Consider the following 18,971-nt stretch of genomic DNA (forward strand, 5'->3'; position numbering starts at 1 on the left):
GCCTGGCGGCTCATCCATAATGGCAAGAGGCGCCCACCCAGTGGCCCCTCACCCATTATGGAGGAGCTAAGGCGCCAGCCCAGTGAAACAGTGAGCACTCCCTCAGCTGCTTTATCCAGCTAATGGAGTGCTCCTGGGCTGGCTGAAAACTGTTTCCCTTTGACAGTTCAGTTTAGTTCCCCAGCCGCACATGCTCACTGAGCCATGCAAGTGCTGGGGCGTTTTGCTTCGCCAGCATTGCATAGCTCATTGGAAATGCTGGCTGGGGCACTGCATGTCTGTATGTCCGAGGGGGAGCTCCTGCGCCTACTCGCACATACGGACAGAGCAGCTGGAGCAGGCCGTTTCAGCACCCACACACAGGCCAATGCAGAAGGTACGTTTATGTTCATTGTTTTTATTTAAACATGTGTATGGATGCGTTATGAGTGAGTGTATGGTGATGGATGCTCATGTGAATGATAGAGTGATTGTTGTATGAATGTGCAGCGCCTTGCATATACACATAATCATGTTCATTGTGTTAGGACCAGTGGGGCCCAGGGGACAGGGATGGTATCTTTTTACCGGACATCTATCATTCAAAACCCTCTGCCTTGTCCACAAGGCTTTCTGGGGCCTGGGTCCAAAATACCTTCAGCTATTCCTCCGCAAATACCTCCCCTCTCGAGCTCTTCACTCCTCTACCTCCAACTCCCTCAGGGTCAGTCGTTTATCAAAGAAACGAGCTGGGGGTAGATCTCCGTCTTCGGCTGGGGCCTCCCTCTGGAACAGCGCCCTGCCACTCTAAAACTTGAGGAGAACCATCTTTCTTCCTGCACTTATCAGACCTACCCTGTCTGCTGCCTTAAACGTAGCACTTGCAAATTGCTGGCTGCACTACCACTGTTTGTTGCCTTTATTATTTATTTATTGTTATTTATCTGTTTCTCCTCTGCTTCGCACTTTCCACTTCTCCCCCCTTGCATGCACTTTTCCCCTCACACTTGCGCGTTCTCAATGTCACTGGGCCTAGTAAGATCGCTGTTTTATTCTCCTCTGTTCCCCTCCCTTGCCTTGTCACGCTCTGAAACACTTGTGTACGAGCGCAATAGAAATAAAATATCAATGCCTGCCCCCTGGACTCCCAGCAACAATTGCAAACTGTTTGGCTATTTACCCATTTTTTGTTAAAAGTATGCTCTACAATGCAACATTTTAACCTATTATTTAAAAGAAAATTCACAGGGGGAAACCCCCCCGAACCTCCCCTTAATGCCCCTCCACTTAAAAAAGATTCACCAGCCGCCACTGGCCCTCAGACTGTGTTGGGAACGGGATGGGGGAACCGAGGGACTATGGTGGGAGCACAATGGGCGGGAACCATGGGATAGTGATGGGAGCAGAGTGGGGAGAGCCCTGGGTGTGTGATGGGGTGGGGAGAGACCAGCGACTGGGTAGGAGTGGGATGAGGGAGCCGAGCGACTTTGATGGGAGCAGGTGACGGCGCGCAATATATACTGTCCATTTGGCATTTCTGGGGGGTCCCGACCTGCCCAAATTTTGCTCAGGGGGGCCCTGGCCAAAAAAGTTTGAAGACCACTGCTCTAGCCTTTTGGTCGAGAAAATTCTCTCCACCTGAAATCAATTACGCAATTACCGACAAAGAACTACTGGCTATTAAATCGGCTTTCAAGGCTTGGCGTCACTATCTTCTTGGGGCTAGACATACCATCACCGTAATTACGGACCACAGAAATTTGCAGTATCTAAAGACGGCCAAAGCTCAATCTTCACGACAACTCCGATGGGCTTTATTCTTTGCGGAATTTGATTTTGTAATTACCTATCGCCCTGGCTGCAAGAATGGTAAAGCAGACGCCTTATCCCGGATTGGCATGGAGGAACCCAATTCGAGTATAGAACCTGTGCCAATCATACCTGAACAAAGAATTTTGGGCTTAACTTCATTGCAAACTATTGAGGACATCCAAACTCAAGTAAAACAACTTTTAGACTCTTCAGCCTTACAGGAATGGAGTCAAAAGGGTTCTCACTACACCGTTAAGGATGATTTACCCTATTTCCAGGAGCGGTTGTTTCTGCCAAGTAAAGAATTACAGGAACTTGTCATCACCCGTCATCACGAATCATTAATAGAAGGACACCCTGGTATCGCGAAAACAGAAGAAAAGATCAAAAGCCACTTCTGGTGGCCTACTTGGAGAAAAGACATAAAGTCTTTTGTGTTGTCTTGCGGAATTTGCGCCCAAAATAAGAGTCAAAAGAAAAGGCCTGCCGGTTTACTTCAACCTTTGGACATTCCACCAGCACCTTGGCACACCTTGTCAATGGACTTTATAACTGACCTGCCTCCTTGTGGAGGTTACAACACTATTCTCGTCATAGTGGATCTGTTCTCCAAGATGGCCCATTTCATCCCTCTAAAAGGATTGCCGTCAGCTTCCACCTTGGCCAAGGAATTTTTGGAGAGTATAGTGCGCATACATGGTTTCCCCTCTATACTAGACTCAGATCGTGGAAGTCAATTCATCTCCCATTTTTGGAAGAAATGTTGCCAACTGGCACAAATAGATGTGCGGTTAGCCACCAGCCACCACCCCCAGACCGACGGACAAACCGAGAGAACCAATCAGACTCTCGAACAATATCTTCGGTGTATGTTACACCAATCCGAGTTAAACTGGAAAGACATCCTTTGGATTGCAGAATATGCATACAATAATTCAGTGCATTCTGGAACCGGACAGACTCCTTTTTATACTTTGTATGGTCACCATCCTCGGACTTCTGACCTTGATCCACCTCTGACCCTGGAAATGCCCGCGGTAAATCACCTACATTCCACTATCACCCGAGCCTTCAAAGATGCTACTACGCACTTACAACAAGCCAAAAAAAGGTATAAAGAAAACGCTGATGTGCACCGAAGTAAGACTCCTCCTTACCAAGTAGGAGACCAGGTATGGCTAGCAACTAAACATTTACCCCTCAGGGGCCCGCGAACTTTTAATCCCAGATTCATTGGACCTTACCCCATCAAGGCTATAGTCAACCCAGTGGCCTTTAAACTCGATTTACCATCTAACATGCGGATTCATCCCGTTTTTCACGCTTCTCTTCTGAAACCAGTGCAACCTGGAACCAGACTGTCTAAGCCTCCGGATCCTGTCCAAATTGATGGAGAATTCGAATTCGAAGTGAAAGACATTTTAGATTCCAAGATAGTTAAGTCGAAACTTTTCTATCTTGTTGACTGGAAAGGATATGGACCTCAGGAAAGATCTTGTGAACCCAGTGACTTTATTCATGCACCACGACTGGTACAAAGATTCCATCGGAGATTCCCGCACAAACCAAAACCCCCGGAGGAAAAGACCTTGGGAGGGGCCTTGAGGGGGGTACTGTCATGATGCCTGCCTCTAAGGAGCTAGGCCGGGCCCAGCAACCCCAGAGGCAGACATCATTTTCCCCTGGGAAGTCCCAGCGGGCCCAAGTCGGGCGCATTGGACTCAGTCCTGGCGCCTTAGGTGCCAGGCTCATAGGGGCCCCCAGTCCTGGCGCCTTAGGCGCCAGGCTCATAAGAGAGGATATGTGTTTAAGTGCTTGGGTGCACACTTACCTGATGCAGACCATGCTGCTTCATCCAGGCCCTCTTGAGGCCTGAATGGGACTACTTTACCTGTGGGACTACTTCACCACCTGGGTGTGGTCAGGGAAGGATACACACCTGATTGGTGGAAGGATACATACCAGGAACTTCTTCCAAGGCTATTTAAACCACACCCGATCAGCCACACGTGCTTCGCGTTGTTCTGCATCTAGCAGCTGGACGCTCACCGTGTCTGCTCCTGCATCCTGACTTCAGCCACGCCTGCCAGCACCCTGGAACACCTGCAAGGGGAGAAAGGGGAGAAAGGAGAGATTAGGTGAAGAAAAGCCCTTACCTGCTAAATCTGCATTCCGGAGTCACTTCACCGACGATCCTGAAAAGGAAGACATCTTTTTTAAAGCATTTCGTTTCGATCGCTGCAGCGCTGCATTTCACTCACCTTGGCAAGGCGCTTCCATCTTCAGCAGCGATCTTCCGGATTCAGCTACGTTCCGGTGCCTAGAGGAAAAAAGACAAGAACAAAGGTGAGAGGGAGAAAAGGAATAAGGAAAGCTCAGTTTCCTTTTGAGACTTACCTGTTGGATATTTCCCTCTGCATTTCGGGTCCTGCCGCTTCCTGGCATCTCCGGACCCCGGCCCCTATGGGGAAAAAGACAAAGTCATTGTTGAGCGTTTGTAAAGACATTACCTGAGCGCTCATCCGGAACTTACCTGCCATTTACTGAAGCGGCACCCTTCACTTCGGGTCGGCGCCATTTCTCCGGCATCCGAACCCCGGCCCCTAAGGGGAAAAGGACATGAGCATTAGCGCTTGCTGCAATAAGACAACGGACATAATTAAAGAGCTTGAACTTTTGAACAGAACTATTACAGCGCCTTACCTGAACAGTCAAGCTTACCTGAACTCCATCAACCCTCAATCCAGTGAAGTAACTGGGTTTCAACGCGCCCCTGCATCTGAAGCAGGACGGAGAGCTCACCATTCCAAACCCTAAGGTGAGGCTTCACGGGGAACCGTGGAAGAGGTTTCGTGGAGGGTTGGATGGGAGTGGGAGGCTTGAACATTATTTCTGCCAGTTGGTAATACTCCCTTTCCACGTACAGGAGGGTATTCTTGCGAGCCAGAGAAGCCAGAATAGAGGGGCCCTTCCAGTCCATCTTCAGAGCCGCGCCTCCGTGGGAATCAGGTGAGCGTTACAAGTAGTTCTAGGGAAGTAAAAACCTTGTTATACATATTTAGTATAGGTCAAGTCTATTCTTTGGAAGTAAAAGACCAATGGTTACTTTCCGATTACTTTAAGTAATACAAGGGCAGTAGGCACTTCCGGTTGTACAGTGACTCTTGGAACAAATCACATAAACAGTCAACTGGACAATATACTTTTGGTGAATAGTAAATCACTTATCCTAGGTGCAGTAAAAACTTATAACTACTTTTGTCATAACACACAGTTATACCAGGAGAGTAAAACCTAAGGATGTAATATACCATTACAGATGCTTTTGAAATCAGGGAACCCCAGATTGAGGTAAGCAATAACTCTGGTAACTTATTTTGGATGGCACACAGTTAACACAAGGTAGGTAAAACCCACATACTTTAACTTCACAATGAAGGGGAAAGTAAAACCCAATGTCACACTTTACTGAATAATTATTCTAGGTAGGCAACAACCTAATGTGGACTTATTAAGGACAGGCTAGCAGCAAGTCAGGGGAAGCAAGACCAAGCTGGGGGACACTCTTACAGTTATCCTAACAGGACTAACCTGGTGATACCAACAGTTGGAGGACACTCATACAATTACCCTACATGAATAATCTGGTGAAACCAACACATTACTTTTGTAAAGAGGCACAACCTAATCACAGGAGAGTAAAATATCTTCACATCTACTTTCTATTAGACTGGCAAAACAGTGGCTAAGGAAGAAAAGATGTTAACCATACTTTTAAGAATAGTGCATCACACATTCAGGATCAGTAAGAACGTTTGTAACTGTTCACTCCTAGAATTACAGTTACCAACCAACTCTTTACAAGTAAGTAAAACACTTGATTTCTTTTCAAGGCAGAAGTCCCAATCCCTTCAAAGTCTTTCCCTTATTCTTGGAGCATGAGTGTTCTCAGTGGCAGGAGTGGGGTCACTAGGACTAGTGACCAACAGGCAGTGTTAGAATATGTTCTTTAGTAGCAAAAGTCAGAGTTCCTTAGGAAAACTGGGGAAATAGGTGAGTACTTTACTTTAAGAGTTAGAAGAGTGTCCAGGGGCTTCACAGAAGACACCCTAGCCAGATTCTAGCAGTGGGACTGGGTGCACTGGATGAGGGACCTCCCAATCACAGAAAACACCCCAGGACTACACAGAAATCCCAAAAGGCTTAAGGTAAGTATATACCCAAACCAACACAGTACCTCAGTAATGAAGAAGAGATTGCAGCAGGAGAACTTCAAGGACTGCAGCCAAATACCCGGTCAGTGGATTCCTTGTCCTGGAGACTTAACACAAGACCTCAGAAGGGACTTTGCAGCAGGAATCGATGAAGAAGGCTCGAGGCAAGATTTCCCTTGTGGCTGAATGTGGTTCTGCGGTTTTGGCGCCTTTTCAAGGAGCACAGAAGAAGACAGAATATTGTGGTTGAATTCTCGTCGTTACAAAGGTCCAGCACTCTTGTGAGGGGACTTTTTGGACTCGATTCGTGTCTCTGCATCTGAAGATGCCCAAGAAGTTTCAGTGAGATTCGGAATTCGGAAGACTGTGCACCGCACAAGGGCTGGAGGACCCAGGGTATTGGGGTATTGCAAGAACGCAAAGTCGCAGCAACCCGTGGGATGGCTCAAAATGCAGGTCTTCTTGAGTCTAGTGGGTCTCACTAGGCTCTGGGTTCGGGTCGTCGTTTTCAGAGACCCCAGGTCGATTGGAAGGAAGGGCTGCAGCAGGCTCGGGTTACACAGCAGGCTCTCCGGTCGCTGGAAATCGTCTCCGCTGCTTTTCCTTCGTCATCCTCTTTTGGTTTTATGTTCCAGTGGTCGACATGACTTCAGCTTCCAGGTTTCCAGTATTTATCAGGAACCACAGCACAACCTCTGCATTCTCTCCCCGCATTTTACAGGAAAGGGGCTTCTGGTTGTCCAAGCAGGACAGCCAACGCCCCCCACTGGTATTTGTCCCAGTTGAAGCAAGGCGTAAGACAAAGGAGGAGGAAGTTTTGGACTCCTCCCCCACTTCCTGTGCTTGCAGACTGACTGGAGGGACTCCTCCGAAGACAAAACTCACACAAAGGAATTTCCTGCCCTGGATATCGGGGGAAGGAACAAGAAACGACAAGAAACACTAAAATTGCAGAAAAAGAAGACAGAGGCCATTTTGGTAAAATGAGCGCCTTTAGGTGCCTTTACTGCATCTATGATCACAGCCCGCGGTAAAGGTGCACCAAATTAGTAAAAGGTATCACTGCCACCAGCCATTAAACGTAAGCTTGTCACTGTAACAGAATTGTTACAGTTTTAAGGTGAACGGGGATACATTGTATCTCCCCAGCACTCCACATAAGGTGGGATGTGTTGGTTTCACAGAATAAAATGTAAAAGGGATCCAAAGATCCTTTCTACCCTTGGGAACTGTAGTTCACTCAAGGTTACCACAAGAAAGTAAAATGGGGAGCCCCTAGGGCAACTCAGCAACAATGGGCACTTATTGCCAATAAGTTGTTAAACATGATAACTTTAAAAAGACACTATGGAGAGTCTTTAAAATGCCACCCATAAAAAGAGTTAAAGATTAGGTGAGTGTGGAAAAAGGTTCCCATAATCTGAGGTATTAAGAAAAATATCCCACTAGAAAAGCAAAAAGTTCTGGGGTTGAACAAAGAAAGGAAGATTTACCAGCTCTGTGGAAATCTTACCTAACAGAGGCTGAGGGATGCAGTTGAAAGAAACAAATAAGGCAGGGTTCTTGAATGGTGCCTGGATTCATGTTTGAGTCTACACCTGAACGAATGGCAGGAAAGATGCCCCATAAAGTGGGAATGTGGTCACAGTCACGATTTGGTTATTTGCCAAATATTTTAATGGAAACACTGCAATTGCGGGATGAGACACACTCCCAAACCTAATTTCCTATTTGTCCAAAATGTATGCACCTATGCCTTGTCACTCATAGATACAAGTTCTAAAGAACAAAAAAGAACTAACTCCAAGATCAATCATGCAGAAGCTCTCCCAGAATGCATCCTGTGACGAGCTGATCTGACAGCAAAACTGTACTTCCTGTGAACACCAGGCCTCTTCATTTGACCATGTTCCCACTACTCTTGAGCACACCTGAGTCACCAGTTCACTAAAACGTTGGTACTTGACTGCCTTGCTACTTGTCTCTGCGAAGATAGATAACAAAGAGGCGGAAGCATTAATAACCAGCTGAGCCTGAGGACTGTGAATTCTAAAGGAAACATGAAAACAATTGGTTGGTCTCGAATCTTGCGCCCCCTGGAAAGCCTTGGTTTCTTCGATCACAGCACCGGACCTCATGACGAAGAGGTGAGCAGCACACTTGCAGCAAATCAGTAACTAGCCTAGTCTGTGGGTGGCTGTCACCCGGGCCAGCACGTTCCGAGTCCAGCCAGCAAGTACAACAGGATTGGCATCCCCATCTATCCTCCATCTCTGTGAGGATACTTCTGGGTGATCAGCAAGTCACGTGCACTGGCACTGTATAGATTTGTATGAAAGAAACTAAAGGGGCGTTTCTATACATTTGGTATTTATACTTACACCTCCATCATCCTTTACCATCTTTTCATAGATAAAGTAAATACCATCACAATATATGTCTGTACCTTCCTCTCTTCAAAGTAACATTGTGGCCTACTGTTTTCAAACCCACACCACTTTCATCACTGGAGTCGACTTTGACTGTTCAGCCGCAGCTTCTGCTAGGTGAGCCAGGGAAAGCTTGCGGCCTTCAGATTTCCCATGAGTATTATGTACTGTGATACCATAAATACAGGGCTAAAAGTAATTGTCCTAAGAGCAGACCAAACAGAAATGTCTCAATTGCAAGTCAATGGCCGGTAGCCATGAGTTTTTAGTTGCAGGTTTTGTTGATGCCCAGTAAAGGATGTTGGCGTTCAAGCAGGTTGAAATAGCCATTGATGGCTGTTGCCTTGCACTCCCCAGAAAGGAAGGAAGGGGATGGATCTAGAACACTGATCAATTTTCTAGATCCAATAATCAGAACCCATCTGCAACAAGAGAAACGTTGTCCTTTTTGACTGGGGCAGGCAGAGGAAAGAATAGCAGATAGGAATTGTGAGGCACGAGAGATCACCCAGAATGCACTTTATTTTATTGACAAAGTTTCCTTAGCAGGGTAAACATTATATATAGAAGAGTGATGTACAAGACAAGAAATGTAAAATAGTATTGAACGCATTTTGGTAAGGATAAGAGATGCTATTACCAGCCATTGGTAACAATAGATTGGGTTAATGTCTTCAAATATCTCATCATGTTCCACTTCATAAGTTGGAAGACGCCTGACCTGGTCACTCTCGCTTTGCTTCCAGTAGGTGTAACAGCTTTGCAATGTGGAGTTTTCTGTGTCGCTATCAAACAAGACAGTGCTGTTCTGTGTACTTTCACAATAAGACATTAAAGTTAACACGTTGATAATATATTTGAATTATTCACTGATAGACAATTGATCTTGACATCCTCATTTGTCAATGCCTTACGTTGTGTAATCACTTTTTTTTCAGGTTTCTATTCCAGAGGATAGAACTCCAGTGCAGCCAAACGTTCTAGCCACAGTGTCCAGACTCGTGGTCATTATGGAACCAGTGGCGGGACTGCCCGGAGAACTGCTCACGCAACAGCCTGTTATCATGGCAGCAGATTCCACTGTAAGGAACTATTCCATTAGCAGTTGTATTGTTGTATATTATGTTATGAAATTGCATTAATGCTAGGAAACAAACAAAGGCAAAATCAAACACCCTAAATTGTCACGGACTGGGCCTGAGTTCTCTTGCATTTAAATCATATATTAGTCATAATAAACTTCTTTAGGAGAGTTCATTAGTTCGTTGTTTTAATCGAAGTGCAACCTTTTTGAGTGCAATTTCGGAACAGCGTTATCAATGCCACTTAGGATCTTGGTTTCTAAAATACCTGTTTGCGTTCTGCCTCCAGCAGCTGTGTCCTTCAGCGTGTGAGGTAATGAGAGCAGAAGTGAAGTCGAGTGGCAGGTTATTTGCACACTTCAGGTGATGTGTGATGCCGCCATGGGAAGCTCAGATCCTACGCAGCTGAGATAGATGAGGGAGGCGGTTGCACAATCTTGACAGGAAATGAAGTAGGATGTTCCAGGGGGGTTGCGAAATTAGGAAACCCATGTCAAAGTTAAACAAGTGTGATAGGTTTTGGAAAATATTCTGAAAGAGAAAAGAAACCAAGAGGTAAATGTGAGCTCGGAAGTGCAAGGAAGTGCAAGGGCGAAGTGAGAGTAACGTTCAGAGGTGATTGACAGTGGTTTTTCCCCTTTTTGATTCTTTTGTTCATTGATTAGTTGAAGAAAACAGATGGAAGAGGCACACTCTTATATGAGTGGAGTATGAAGCCAAATAAGTGAGACTCGCCTTTGATGTTGTAGCGAGTGAAGGGTAGATTTACATTTTTAAAACCTAATTCGTTACATTTCGAAGAAATATTCTAAAGTCGAGCGCACATTTATTTTGCTCTTGTGACATTTCTCCTATAGGGCAACTGTGTGTCAGTCGGTGTAACTGCGCTGACCCTGACGGCCACCCTTATGTATGAGAACAACACTGCTGCGCCTGACGGGCTGAGCGGGAATATGACCATCGCATTCAGAAACTGCTGGGCCAACTACACAGACCTCGTGCTGGAACTAGCGGGTGAGAGGAAAGCAATGCAGCACGTGATTTATGCATGATACGCAATCTGACCGTTTTCTGATCCTGCACAGAATACTCGGAGGTGTTGTGCAATAAAGGCGGGTGAGAGCGGCGGTGGGTATTGGCAGAAAGGTATTTTTAAAACAGGTGAGCTTTCTACTTCCCCGTGGAAAGCTGATCCTGTTAGTGACTTGTGCAACATAGGCAGTATTTGCAGTAGCTTAATTCTGGGACACTAATACTCTGCTTGTGGTAGGCTCCGTACACACCCCGTCAACATTCTTGATGCAAATGTAATGCATCAGAATTGTTAGATCTGCTTGTGCCAAAGTATGGCTACATTGTGTGCGCTGACACCACAATGGCACTGCACGTGTTCGTGCAGACAGGTACATGCACACTAATCTTCTCGAATGCTACCCCTAATGGTTCAGAATTCTGTGGATGCTTTTTGGGATAAACATTGTGTTATATTATTATACATTGTACTCCCATGTACTTTGTAAAGTATGCGTAGCTTCCCAGTGAAATACGATGCCTGGTATGACAAAAGGTAATACAGGGTGTATAACATTTAAAGCCCTCACAATCACACATAGATGCCTCACCCAAACAGCACCGGCATACCTAGTAGAAAGAATACACCAAGCTCCAACCCACAGGCCTAAACGGAACAAATACTCGCAGCAACTCACGGTCCCAGTATTTAACAGAGTCAAAGATGGTGGAACCAGCTTTGAAGTCCTTGCACCTAAAGCATGGAACTCACTGCCGCCAAGTCTAAGAAGTGAACAATCCCTCTTCACTTTCAGAAAAACACTGAAAACTAAGTTGTTCAACTAAAGTGTACCTACTCTGCCTGCTTCAATGTTGTTCCACTGTAACCACGGAACCTACCTGTTACCATTGCTGATAATATATACCAAGCTTAATATTCTGTAACAGCGCCACGATGCCTCAGGGCCACTAGGCGCTTGATAAATCCAAATAAATAAACAAACAAACAAATAAATAAATAAATAGTATGTTGGTAGCAGGTGAGGTCCTTACACGTCATGACAGAAATTCCAGCATACAGAAGAATGAACAAGCATAATGCTTGCCTCCTGTCTTGACATAGAATGAAGATTACCCCTGCATACTGCGCGGGAAGTCTTGATTCTATGAAAGACAAGGTTAGCGAGCATTATACTTCAACTTCTTTAATATTACTCTTTAGCAGATTCAACAAAATAACAGAAAAAGCTGTGAAAATGCTGCTTTCAGCTACTCATTTTCCTTTCTTTTTCTTTGCTTTTGAAACTACATTTCCCTCTGTCTCTGTAGACCCTGGCAGTGACTTCCCAGTCCATATTTCACTTCCTGCCTCTGACTCCTCTTGTTTGGATGCTCTGAACTGATCCATCTTCGTAACTGTACCCAAACGGAAATTCTACAACTTCAGGCTTCCAACTGCCTTAACTCCTGGTCCGCTTGCTATCACATCGCTTACTCCCACCCGAGCTGCTTGTTGCGCTCCGTCGCTCAGATAGCTTTCTGGTCTTCTCCTGCAGGCAATAGAAGACAGACTCGTTAGGGTGGAGTCCATGAACTGTTTGTCACATCATACCAACATTCACATTCCATGATTCAAACAGTACATTTACAGGGTGGGAAATGAATACTCGCCTCCTTGCCTTTAATAGAATCAAGACTCCCTGCGCAGTATGCAGGGGTAATCTTCATTGTATGTCAAGACAGGAGGAAAGCATTATGCTTGTACAAAGCTTCCCATTACAGCTGCCGCCAACCCTTTGTTCGGCTTAAAGTAAAAGGTCTTAAATGCACTATCGCTAGCCCAATCCGCAGCCTGCATAATGTTTTGGAGAGTCACTCCTGTCACGTATGCTTTCAAAGCCATTACCCCTCTTACTGAATGCGCTCCAAACTTAATTAAATCAATGCCTGCTAGCTGCATGATTTCTCGCACCCACCTGGCAATGGTGGCTGTTGCTATTGCTTGGAAAGGCTTCCTGCACGCTATTAATAACTGTGTGACGCCTGCTGGTCTCGACTCAGCTGTCCTACTCTCGTACTCTCTGATACATGCCGCCACACACCACTTTGGGTGGTTTAGTAAATAGGGGTATGAAATCGATGAAGAGTTTGTCTTCGTTCTCTTAGCCAGAGTAAAAATGACTCCTTCTGAGCCGAAGGTCTTCCTGTTCACCCTCCAGCACTCTGACGTCTGCTACTCGCCTGCACGATGCGAGGCATAGAAGCATGGCCAGTTTACCTGATAACTGTTTCAAGGATAGGTATTTATTAGCTGGCCAGCTTGCCAAAAGGCACAGGACTACTATTACGTCCCAGAGCTGTACATATTTTGGTTCTGGTGGAACCTTGAAGCGGGCCCCTTTCAGGAGCCTCACTACCAAAGGGTTCTCTTCTACCAGAATTCCCGCCATGGGTAGGTGCCCTGCCGATATTGCTGACCTATATATACCAACGGTCCTGAAAGCCTTATCATCCTGCAGCAGAGATGCCAGGAAATTCAGGACGGCTACTATAGGTGCCAAAACGGGATGAACAGTTCTCACTCTGCACTAGGTCGACCATTTATTCCAAGCCGCGTCATAGCTCCTTTGAGTGGATGGTGCCCATGACTCTACGATGAGCTTAGCAGCTTCTTTCGAAATGCCTGGCAGTGCTCAGCGTCTCCGGAAATCCTGAACGCTATCAGTGGGAGAGTCCCTTTCACTCTCACAGGATGAAACGACCCAGCTGGGTCAGTGAGCAGGCGTTCTCCGTCCGGTAAGATGCATGGAAAATCTGTGTTCAGCTCCATCAGGGTGGGAAACATTGGAGCAATGAGCACTAGCTTTCGCCAGAACTCTGCTCATCATTACTGAGGGGGGAAATGCGTAGAACAGTCTCACTCTAAGGTCTTGCAGAAAAGCATTGGCTCGCAGAGCTGACGGGTCTAGCCTCCTCCTGCATATCCGAGACCTTCCAGTTCAAATATCTGTCACGCTTTGGACATTCTGCACTGAGGAACCACTAATCCAAGTGGGGGTCTCCACCATATTTTGCAGAGAAGTTTCATTTTACCCCCTGAGGTACAAGTTTGTGTCCCTCCACGACGCACTCAGTGCTCCCCAGAAATCTATACTTGTGATGGATTGTTTCGCTTACCCCTGCACTGGATAAGCCTTTGATAGAGAATCCAGAACCACCTTTAAGGTCATCACACGTCCTGATGAAGGCCTGCTCACATAGCTGCACCGCACAGCTCCTTTAGGCCGAAACACTGTTGTGTCGACGATATCACCATTCAAACAATGTACATTGGAAGCATTATTCATGTGTCTTTTGTATATATGTCCATTTGATGGGGCTGTATGTTTATCCCTGTGACTGCATAATTGAAATGACTCACCAAGAATAACAGTTCATCATTGTTGTTATTACTTTGAGATCCATGTTTTGTTCACTGGATCATACTCATTTGTATTGTTATGGCTCAATTTTCCTGGGTGCTCTATCCCCACTAATACTATCCAGATGTTATTAAAATACATTTTGTGAAAAATGGAATGCAGCATGACCAACTGTTTTTTCCAGCATTAGATTGGAATTGTATGACCTCTCTCCCTGAAATTTTGGTTTAGTTTTTCTAAGAATTCCCACCTGGGTTTTTCAGGGTCCTGCCAGGTGCCCTATATCCAATTTAGGTACTCTGCTGTGACTGACGTCCCTAACTGGAGGCAAAAGTGCCAAAAATCATTTGCTAATTCTGCCAGGAACTTGGACCTGGTCCCTCCCAGGTGATTGATGTACTTCACTGCTGAGATGTTGTTCATCTTCAGCAGGATGCATGAGTTCACCCTCCCTTTCGTAAATGTTTGATCGCGAAGGATCCAGCTAGGAGTTCTAAACAATTTATATGGAGGTGCAGTTCTTCTGCCTCTAGCGAGCCACAGCGTACTCCCCTTCCTATCCTGCTGGCGTCCGACTCTATAACTAGATCTGGTCGGTCTCCGAAGATGGCACGTCCGTTCCAGGCGTCCCATGTTCTTCAACCACCATCAGCTCTGTGATGGACTTGCAATCTAGCAGAACTGTCTGATGGTATCTCAGACCCTGTTGGAGATGTTTTATTTTCAGTCTCTGGAGAGCTCGATAATGTAGGGGACCTGCGAAGGTGGCTTGGATAGAAGACGCTAGCAGTCCCACTATCCTCGCCAGCAGGGAGATTACCTGTTTGGCGAGGCATGCTCTGATCTCCTTTTTGATGTCGCGAATTTTTCTGGCTGGTAGTTCTAGTGTCGCTAGTTTGGTGTCTAGCACGAAACCTAAAAAGTCTAGCCTTCTTGCTGGCGTCGTATCTGATTTCTCCTGATTCACTAGAAATCCTAGAGACTCTAGAAACTCCTTCACCCATGATGTCTGGTATTCTAGCGTTTCCTTGTTGTCCGCTAATAGCAGCATGCCGTCCAGGTAGATGATCATACAAATCCCTTTCTCCCTGATTGCTGCTGCTACTGATTTCATGAGCTTGGTTAATCCCCATGGTGCTGATGCCAAGCCGAAAGGCATTGTCTTGAATTGCCAGAACCGTCTTTCCCAGATGAATGCCAGAAATGTTTGGCAATCCTCTTAGACCAGTACAGTGAGGTAGGCGTCTTTAAAATCTATCCTGGTTAACCAGTCTCCCTCTCTCAAGGTGTCTCGCAGCTGGTGTATGCCTACAATCTTGAAATGTTGGTACACTATCCAGCTGTTCAGTTCTTTTAAGTTTATGACTGGTCTCACTTTCTCTTTCTAGTGGACCAAGAACATGTTGCTTACAAAGCGTGGTGGCGTCGAGCATCGCTCGATGGCTCTCTTTTACTTGAGCTGTTTGAGCTCATAATGCAGGATGTCTTTCTCTACTTGTTCTATGTGAATCGCATGTGGGGTGCTTGCTTGTACTGGGTGTCGCATAAACTCTAACTGCATCCCTTTGACTGCTTGCAGCACCCATGCATCGCTGGAAAGCACACGCCAGTTTCACCAGAATTCCTTTGTCCTCCCCCCAACGAGTGGGTGTGAGTGGGCTCTCACCTGTGACAGGACTTTGTCCTCTTGCTGGACCCCTGCCTCTGCGACCTCTGGGGCAGCGTCCTGTGGCGTGGAAAAAGGAGTCTTGCTGCCTGTTGTCCTAGTAATGGGCTCTGTTGTTTTGAGGTCTTCTCGCGCCCTGGAATCGACCGGCTGCGCAATTGGCCCCTGCTAAAACTCTACTTGGGAAGAGCTTCCTTATGGAGGTTTGGGCTTTTTCTAGTGAGGTGTAGGCTCCTAAGAACCTCCCCATCTCTTCCCCGAAAGTCTCTCTGCTGCTTATTCTGCTTCGTATGTGGCTAGGTCTCCTAGCTTTGCATCAATCTTAAGTAAAATACCACTCTTCCTTTCTGAGTATATTGCGCAGTTTGCGTTTCCGAGCAGGCAGACTGCTCTCTGGGCCCAGTTTTCCAGTGCGTCGGGGTCCACTTCCTCTCAGGTATCTCTCACGCGTTCTGCTAGGTCCATTAGTTTTGCTAGTGGTCCTGCTAGCTCTAGCACTTTCTCTTGGCAGCTTCGCCAAGACCTGTCTATTCGTTTGCGTGGATCTCTATTAGTCTTAGTGACAAAGGCCAGAGTTTTTGGATCCAAATCTGCCTCTGCTACTTTGCCAGGTAAATCTGGCCGGGTGCACTCTGCCCTCTGTCTTGCTTCTTTGTCAAGCGCTTTCCTGAGCCGCTGCGCCATGTATTTCGATGCTCTGGGTGAAGAATGCCAGTCTGTTGACCTGGGGTTCCCAATATTTTCCGGTTCAAACATGTCTGCTAGCTCCTCGACATCGCTTTCCATGCGCTTTTCTTTCCAGGCTCTTTTGCCGCCGGACGGCTTCAGCCAGTCTTCTTCCAGCTTTTCCTCTTGCGAGGACAGTACTGCCTCTGGAGACTCTTCTTCTGAGTCTTCGAGTGTAGTTCCCATATTATCTTCCCCTGGGGAAGGGGTCTTGAGACTTGGCACCGCTGACTTCTCTCTCAGCTTCCTGAAGACGCCAGCAGCCTCTGGGGCCTCTTTGTTCACGCCTTGAGAACGACCCGGGGGGTCAGTAGAGGATTTCCTCTTACGGGTCTCTGTACAACCCCTTATTGCCTCGGTCTGAGGTCTTGGTGGAAGTTCTATGTATTACCTGGGTGCTTGTACGAGGCTGGCTTAGCATTGATTCTAATGTAGCCAGCATGTCTTGTAAGGGTTTGACTCCTTTCCACCACAACATCCACCAACAAGCTCCCTAGCACCTTTTTAAAGTTGTCGGCTAGGTCATGTGCCTGCTCCTCTCCGCTCCATTCAAATTCAGACATGGTGTCTGGGTGCTTAGTGCCTGTACCTAGACCCGCAAGTTGAGTGGCACGTCCACTGCTGGGTCGTGTGGATGTAGGAACTTTAATTGGTGAATTGCAATATATACTCTATTATTATTATTGTTTTTATTTGTGGCAAGCACCTTGCTGTTTGTAGTATCTGTGGTGCCTTTATTTGTTCTCTTAAGAGAGTTCTGCCTTCCCACTGACTCTTATCCTGTGAGCAGTGCCCAGCAGGGGGCTCCTGAGGCTTGTAGAGGGCGTTTGTGTGCTGCTGCCACGTAATTGGCAGTCCTGGACTGCTCGTTCTGCATCAGGAATGTGTCCCATTAATTAGCGTTGGGGATTGTTTCCCGTTAATCACCGCAGCGGGCGGGTTTGTAGTTGTGTCTGAACGATTGTCTTTTGGTCGTTCACTGCCGTGGCCAATTTCGATCGACCTCTGAGTGCGCTGTGACTGTGTGAGCGGCGGCGCTCCTGTGACGTGAGGGAGTCCGCTCTGCCTCCACGAGGGAGGGGGACGCTCGCTCCTGCTGCTCACTGCGGGGACGGGCACCCTTGCGTGTCGATAGTGCGACACAGGTCCCGTCTTTCTTACCCTGCGGGATGATGTGAGACCGTTCTAATCATAGCGCCGCCATAGTATGCACGGTCTGAGAATCCCTGCAATTGGGAGGGGCGGTGTATGCTCTATCTAATCTCCTGACATGCTAACATCACTACTTTCAATACAAATGCAAATCTGGGCAGTATTCAATGAGCAAATTCCTGCTCAATTGCAATAAACAACGTTAATACTATTTATATTCGCTTGAGCTAAAAAATAATCTACTTATTTTGCTTAAGAGCAGGAAAAGAAGAGAAGGAGTCAGAGGCAGGATGTGACATATGGACTGGGCAGTCTCTTCCAGGGACTACAGAGACAAAGGGAAAAGTAGTTTCAAAAGCAAAGGAAAATGAGTAGCTCAAAGCAGCATTTTCATTGTTTTTTCTGTTATTTTGTTGAATCTGCTGAAGAGTAATATTAAAGAAGTTGACACATAATGCTCGCCACGTGTCTTGACATAGAATGCATCTACAAAAACCCAAATGATTGTTTTTTAATTAGCCCTGGTAAAGTAATGGGCAGAGTAGAAAAAAAACTGCACTATAGCAATAACATGCAATCTGGCGGGCTGGATCGGGTGCAAACAACTTGGGGCCCAAGTTTCGGGCCAAGTGCAGAGAGGGCCTTAATGATGGCCCCCAGCGCGATTACCAACCGATCCTGAGGGCTGGCTTAGGTGTTATTGCTATTAGCACCATGCCGTGCAAAGAGCATTGCTTTTAATTGAATGACCAGGACCCACTCTCGTGGCATCCTTTTCATTCGAACAAATACTTACCTAAGATGGCATATTGTAAATGGAAGGTGGGGCTCCTCTTCCATTTCAGTGGTGGCTGGCGGGGTCATGGATCAGGTAAGTGGGGTAGGGGTTGGGAAGGGACCACAGATTGGAGGGGAGGGGAGGATTTGGGAAAAGATGATGGGTCGGGAGAACAGACTTTAGGTTGCTCGGAACGTGGGCTTGGATCATGGGATTCAGCTCAGTGATCTGAGCCTCTCATCATTGGCTGGCTCCCCCACCCAGGTGCTAAGAGTAGTGTAGCAGTCCTCTAAAAGCAAAATCGGAATTCCGATTTTGCTTTTAGAGGACTGCTACACTACTCTCAGGCAAAATGCTATTTTGATGAATCACTAGATCGCACTGGGGTTGGATTTTCTGTTTTTTGAATGATGTATGAATATATAGGATTTATAAAGGGCATTCCGAGCGCGGGAGCAACACAGAGCCTTAAATGTGGGATGCCCCCAAGAGTTTCAAGTAGGAGTGTTGGGGTATCAGAGAAGCTGAGATGGGCAGAGTGAGCAAGTGAGTGGGGAAGCGCAGGTCGGGAAGAAATAAAGCTGAGGAGGCGATCAGCGACTGGCTATGTGTTCTTTGAAGATTAGGCTCTTCACATCGTTCCTGAGTTGTAGCATCGAAAGGATCAGTCCTATCCGTGTTGGTAACCTGTTACAGAGGC

The 18,971-nt window shown here is 46.5% G+C and overlaps 1 protein-coding gene across 1 annotated transcript in view; it reads left to right on the plus strand.

Annotated features, from left to right (window-relative positions):
• The window catches only part of LOC138498208 (fibrocystin-L-like), a 245,145-nt gene that overhangs the window by 150,140 nt on the left and 76,034 nt on the right, over positions 1–18,971 (plus strand). The window contains exons 6-7 of the mRNA XM_069622088.1: positions 9,373–9,516; positions 10,374–10,530. Of these exons, the coding sequence (XP_069478189.1) occupies positions 9,373–9,516; positions 10,374–10,530 (301 nt within the window). The remainder of the gene's footprint in view (positions 1–9,372; positions 9,517–10,373; positions 10,531–18,971) is intronic.

The sequence above is a fragment of the Ambystoma mexicanum genome, chromosome 5q (assembly GCF_040938575.1).
Source record: "Ambystoma mexicanum isolate Mex_15411 chromosome 5q, UKY_AmexF1_1, whole genome shotgun sequence".
Classification (NCBI taxonomy): Eukaryota; Metazoa; Chordata; class Amphibia; order Caudata; family Ambystomatidae; genus Ambystoma; species Ambystoma mexicanum.